Consider the following 6,000-nt stretch of genomic DNA (forward strand, 5'->3'; position numbering starts at 1 on the left):
CTGGCAGTGCTCGAGAAACACGTAGATGAGGCGTCTAGGGACATGGTTCAGCAGGCAGGGTGCTGAAGCGCTTATGGTTGGACTCAGTGATATTGAAGATCGTTTCCAACCATAACGATTCTGTGATTCTATGATTCTGTATCTTCCGTTAAGCCAACATTGCACTGAAAACATAGAGATGGTTTCTCTGTGATTTACATGGAAAATCTCAGTCCCTGCTTTTCTTTTGCCTTTCATGCCAATATCAGATTGAATCCTACACAAGCAACACTTCCAAGGGGACTATCTTCACCACAAAAATACAGTGTAACACTCATGTGATTGATGCCCTGGACTGTGCTGTGAAAGAATGGTATTGAATACTGTAGGTGCAGGAAGTGGTTCAACCCAGCTGTTTTTAAAGAAGATTTTTGGTTTGCCTTTAAACCCAATGTTTCACTAATCTTTACATCATAAACAAAATAATTAAATTTCATAGTTTTTAGATTTCTGTTTTATGTGTATTTCTCTTTTTGTGCATATTTTCACTGTAAATAAACATATTTTCAGTTACAAATTAACTGCTTATTTTCACTTTACCACAGTAGTGCTGTTTAATCATATTTTGCTTTGCAGTATTCCCTCTTTAATTAGAAGAACAATCTGTTGCTATGGTATTGCAATGGGAAGTGATAAAGAATGGAATTTTGCATGGGATATGTATAGCCAAACCAACTCCACAAAGGAAGATAAAGACATCCTACTCTTTGCCTTGAGCTGTGCCAGAGAATCATGGTTACTTTACAGGTGACATGGATCAAAGTACATTTTTTACATTTTTGCATGTATAAAAATAAGTTGTAAAAACACAAATACTGTACTGAGCTGGACACAGTACAGGTCTGCCTTCTGCAGAACCGTATGTCCAGTAGACTAGGGGCAGATTCATAAGGATGTTTTTAAAGAAAAATATGATAAGCAGGGCAAAAACAAATGAGCCTTCTGCTTTGTAACATCATTCCTTTCTTGAGCTAGTAAATATTCCTACTACATTATGTCTAGTGCTAAAAATGGACATCTTCTCTCAGTGTGTTTAGTTCCCTTTTTGAACTCAGACTGCAGACTTTACAGCAGACTATGTATGGCAAATTTTATAGTATAATTGCATGTTGTATGTACTTTTTTTTTTCCTTTTAACTTTGATCTCATTGGCTTCCCTTATTCTCTGCAATGTGAGAAATAGTAGTCATAGGTTGCCTTGACATTTTTCTCTACCAGTTACGGTTTGTGTCACTTTTGCTTATATTTTCTCCCATGGTTACTTTCCTTCCAAGCCTAAAGTGTCATCCTCTATTTAGCCCTTGCATGGACACCAAATTGCCTATTCCTATGTTAAGTAAAAAAATGAAAATGAGGTTAGAAGCAAGCTGTTCACCATTTGATGGGCAGTCTCACACTGCAGTATTGCTTTCTAAATATTGCAGTGTGAAAAACACCGCAATACAGTGTGGAATATGATGTGGAATTACCATTCTTCGGCTTCCATATGAAACCTCTTCACTTTATAGGTAAAATGGCATTGAAGCTGAATTCTCTAATCTGTCATATCTGTGTTATCCTAAAGAATAGCACGCAGGACAGAAACTTGCCAGTGGACACCTATAGAACCCTCCTCTCCCATGGATATAAACGCCATGGATATAAAGTTTTGAACGGAGCAGAGCTATCCCTCCTGCTAGACCCTTGTTCTTGTGAAGGTGATCTTGTGAAGGCAGAACAGATATGCCTCAAGAAGGCAGGTGGTGTAAGAAAATGTGTCCGAGTAAATATGTGCTGATTTTCCACCTAGCCCATAGTCATTTAGTGACATTCTGTCACTAAACATAGACTAGTAGTGGTCCCTGACCAGCTGTGAGATGTATTGAAACCCAGATGACACCACTTCAGTGAGCTGTTGTGACGGCCTTCTTCCCTGTGCCTCGGTAGTTAACAAGCCATTTTTCTAAATGCCATCTTAAAAATTTCTTTGGATGAGGATTGTTAAGCACAGCTTTTCTCTGCCCTCAGTATAGTCCTGTCAGTTCTGCTAAGCCTGTTGGTGGCATGCAAATGGAAGAAATCCCTGCTTACCTTCTCTATCCATGAAAGCAGCTGCCTGCACAAACCTGTAAGGAGACAACTCTAACTCTGCTAGCCATGAAGAGGTTGCATATTTACTTTTTCAGGATGCTCTCGAAATCATTGGTAGATAATTACCTCACTACTTTGGAATCAGGTCTTAGCTTCCATGGGAGTGTATCAGAGCCCTGGTCACTGCAGTGGGTCTCTGTGTAACAGAGCATCTTGCTGCTCCTCACTCTAGGCTCTGTCTGAGTCTGAGCAGAGTTGAGTCCCCAAAAAGTCAGGAGCAGTTTGCTTTTCCACGGGTTTGTGTGGTGAAAGTGAGAGAAGATCCTGTGGTAAAGGAGCACAAAGAACAAAGAAAAGCAGACATATCCACCTGATGTGATATGTCCTCATTTCACTGAGCCTGTGCATAAGAACAGGGAGCTTCAGCAGTATAGGCAGAAAATACAAGCTGAATACACAGCTCAGACTGATGCTGACTTTAGTATAATGTTCTCAATTCTGGTGGTGATTGCCATAAGAAAATCTTACAAGCTGGTAAATGATTCCAGATCTTCGTGGTTAATGAGAAAGCGATAGTTAAACGTTTTTACTTCTTTTATAACAGATACTTGCAATATGGACTCAGTGATACATTATTTTCTTCCAACTGTACTTCAGACATCATCCTATATGTGATGGTTAAGGATATTGGGCATCGTATAGCCTGGGAATTTGTGACAGAAAATTGGCCACTTCTAAGTGAAAGGTATGGAGAATGGTCGCCATCAAGTTTCTTTTATTTCTGACGCTCTTTGGCTTTTTCTTCCATTTTTAGGTTCAAACTGTAAAATCAAAGTGTAGATTTTCCTTCTAGGTAAATCTCCTTTTTGTACCCATGTGATTTCTTCAGTGCTCAGACCTGCAGATTCAACTCTCATTAGGATTTAGTGTCAAAAAGAGCTCATATTAGGCACAAACTGCTTAAAAATGAGACTGTTCATGACACTGTCTGCGCTTGTAGGTGTTCAACTTCTTGGAAAATCTGAGCCTGCTTACTAAACTAAGTGGGGAACTTCCCCCAAAATCCAATTGTGAGATAGTGACAGCTAAAAATCTGGCCATATGTTCCTACTATATTTGGGAATAGAGATGTTCCTTAGGAGCCATTAGTGGCAGCATAACCAAAGCCAGATATTTGGGAGCATTTGGTTCTGTATTTAAGGTTTATTTGTATTACTAGTTCTAGTAAAGGTATATTAACAGCAGGCTTGTGCCACCTTGTTCCCTTACGGAACTTTTGTGCACTTCATGGTAATGAGAAAATTTGCAGGGAAACAGATTCCTTATTTTCAAACTAAAAAACTGTATGAGTATTAGCTTTATGTGCTCTCTCCAGGATACTAACAAAAAACAGCAAATTGTTAGAATTATTATTTCTTGGTTAGGTTAGGCCAAGAAAATAATTCATAATACCAAAGTGAAAATACAAAAGCTTGCAAAGAAACAAAAATTTTGGCTAATTAGTGCTGCTTCCTGTTTAGATGTCTAAACTGAAATTTAATGATGTTTCTTTAAATCAATTCCAAACTTCACCTTAGATGGTATTTCCAATATGATAATAAGCACAGAGAATATTTTCAAAGGAGATAAAAGTAACTTATTTGCTAACATGCTGATGGAAGTATGTTTGTCCCACTTTTACAGGTGTGGGGAGGAACTATTACATGATATACTAAAAGTAATGGCAAGATTTGTCAATACAGATATACAAATCCAAGAGGTAGGTTAATAATGTGGAAGTAATTTCAACTTTATTGTGAGCTTGTGAATAAAGAATTTTAAATCTCTTTCTTTTAAAGAAGTCTGGGAATTATGTCATGTTGCTGTGCTGAGACATTGAGAAGAGTTACACTTTCTGATCTGAGAAGCAGATGTATGAACATGAACTTGCAGCTCTGCAGTCATGTGTGCATTCTGTGGTTAGGTATGGTGTGAAAGGGAGCTTTTGAGCAGGGTGCCTGTTGTCCTGGTTTTTGTGGCTGCAACTTATGGGACTACCTGTCTGTGTGCTGGACAGATGATGTGCAGAATACATCACTTACAGCAGCCCTGATGAGCCCATGAATGATACCTTCTAATTGGGCTGCTGTACATCTGGAAAAAGAGGGTATGTTTTAGGAAAAATACTGAAGGGTGGAAATATGTGATCGGTAGCTTTTCTTTAGCTCAGTCACCAGTAGTAAGGTACGTCTTAGTGGCTGTGGCAAATGGATGAACATTGCTGCTTGTTTCATTCTCTTTTTCTTTCCTCTTCAGTCCAAGTCTCAGCAGATTATTTCCCAGTGCATTCCTTTATTATTCCTTTATTACCAGCTCAGCTTTTGTGCTTTCTACATTTGATCTGCTTGTCTGTGCTAGCCATAGCACGAAAAATATTACTTTCATTCCTTGGCCACTGGTTGATGTGTGCATAAAGCAAGTAGCTGGGAAAGGATACCTGATGTGGACAGAAATTCAGAGAGTTAGCTCCTAAAATCAAGTCTCTCTTGAGTGCATGCACTGCTTTTCATGTCATGTTACATTCCCTGCTGAGAAGTCAACTCCCTATAATGGTGAAAAATTTGCCCAGTATCAATCTTTCAAGTAATCTTCAGGCTTGGGAGGGAGTTCCAATAAAGCAGCAGCAGATGCTTCTTTTTTTTTTCTTTAAAATCTGTCTGAAGAGGTCATCTTTTCCATGGAAAACTTGACAGAAGTACGGCTGCTGCCATGTTAGGGTAGCTGTTCATCATGCTGATACATCTATCTCACTGCTCTGAATGTTTCATTTGCCTTCTCCCTTGGCAGTGGTGTGCATTTCTTTGCTGTTCTTCAGTGCTCTTTTACCTTCTACTTGTTAGATTGCTGGGAGAGACATACTGTTCTGTGATTGTAGAAGAAGCACCACAGGAGGATATGCTGATACCAACTTGTCTTAGACAGTGTGTAGTATTGCGAGTTCTACTAGTGATGGCAAAAAGGCACATTCCTTGTGTCCAGCCTGCTTTAGGGGCTGGTTGCTTGGAAGTGCTGATTGCTCGCCCCTTGAAAAAGCTGGGCTTTCAAACTCTTTTTGTCCTTTTGCAAAATGGAGCCTTTGACTCTGGAGTGAGCCAGTAGTTCCTAATTAAAACTTTCTGGCCTCTATGAAATGGTGGTAAAATTCCCTCTGAATTTATGGAAAGCAGAATCCCACCTTCAGTGTAATCTTTAATCTTGCCCCTACCCACACTTTTCTCCCTTTTTACTACATACTTGTGTCTAAAACCTCTGTCACTTGTAGTTGATGACTTTGCTCCAAGTAAAGCTGCACAAACTAACCTCACATATTTGTTCTTTTCAGTTGCAAGTTTTTTATAATATGACCCTGGAGGAGAATGAGAGGGGGGCTACCACTGCGCTGCTGGAGTCTGCAAAATTTGAAAATACAGAAAGGAGAGAACTTCTAATGAAAGTTGCTGACTGGTTACAGAAAAATATAGATGAATAATGCGAGGGAATGATTTCCAGTATATTTTAGTGCAATTCACTAGGATTTTGGTATTCATGTAAAGCTTTAATTAAAGATAAAACACACTTTTATGAGTTCTGCTGTTGTCATCCCAATTGGAAAGTTTGGCTAAACCAATTCAAAATGAACAGATTCATCAAGAAAAATAAGGAGATATATTTGCATATCATACCTGATGAGAGGATTGGTTGTTAGTAGGGAGATGTTGCTCATAATAACATAAAAGTGCAGAATGCAGTTAATTTAACACTTCTGAAATGGGGTCAGTCTTCACCACCATGTGTTTCCAGTCTTACTGTGCTGATCTGCACACTAACATAGAGGTTTAGTCATCTTGCTTACAATGTGTTTCAGAGAGAGAC

The 6,000-nt window shown here is 39.0% G+C and overlaps 1 protein-coding gene across 1 annotated transcript in view; it reads left to right on the plus strand.

Annotated features, from left to right (window-relative positions):
- LVRN (laeverin) overlaps window positions 1-5,731 on the plus strand; it is a 43,712-nt gene extending 37,981 nt beyond the window's left edge. Inside the window, exons 17-20 of the mRNA XM_088530294.1 lie at window positions 616-786; window positions 2,714-2,854; window positions 3,793-3,868; window positions 5,471-5,731. Coding sequence (XP_088386420.1) covers window positions 616-786; window positions 2,714-2,854; window positions 3,793-3,868; window positions 5,471-5,617 — 535 coding nt within the window. The 3' untranslated portion in view covers window positions 5,618-5,731. The remainder of the gene's footprint in view (window positions 1-615; window positions 787-2,713; window positions 2,855-3,792; window positions 3,869-5,470) is intronic.
- Window positions 5,732-6,000: the final 269 nt, after the last annotated feature.

The sequence above is a fragment of the Tinamus guttatus genome, unplaced genomic scaffold (genome assembly GCF_059628265.1).
Source record: "Tinamus guttatus ecotype Peru unplaced genomic scaffold, ASM5962826v1 Tinamus_guttatus_pri_ptg000365l, whole genome shotgun sequence".
In the NCBI taxonomy this organism is placed as follows: domain Eukaryota; kingdom Metazoa; phylum Chordata; class Aves; order Tinamiformes; family Tinamidae; genus Tinamus; species Tinamus guttatus.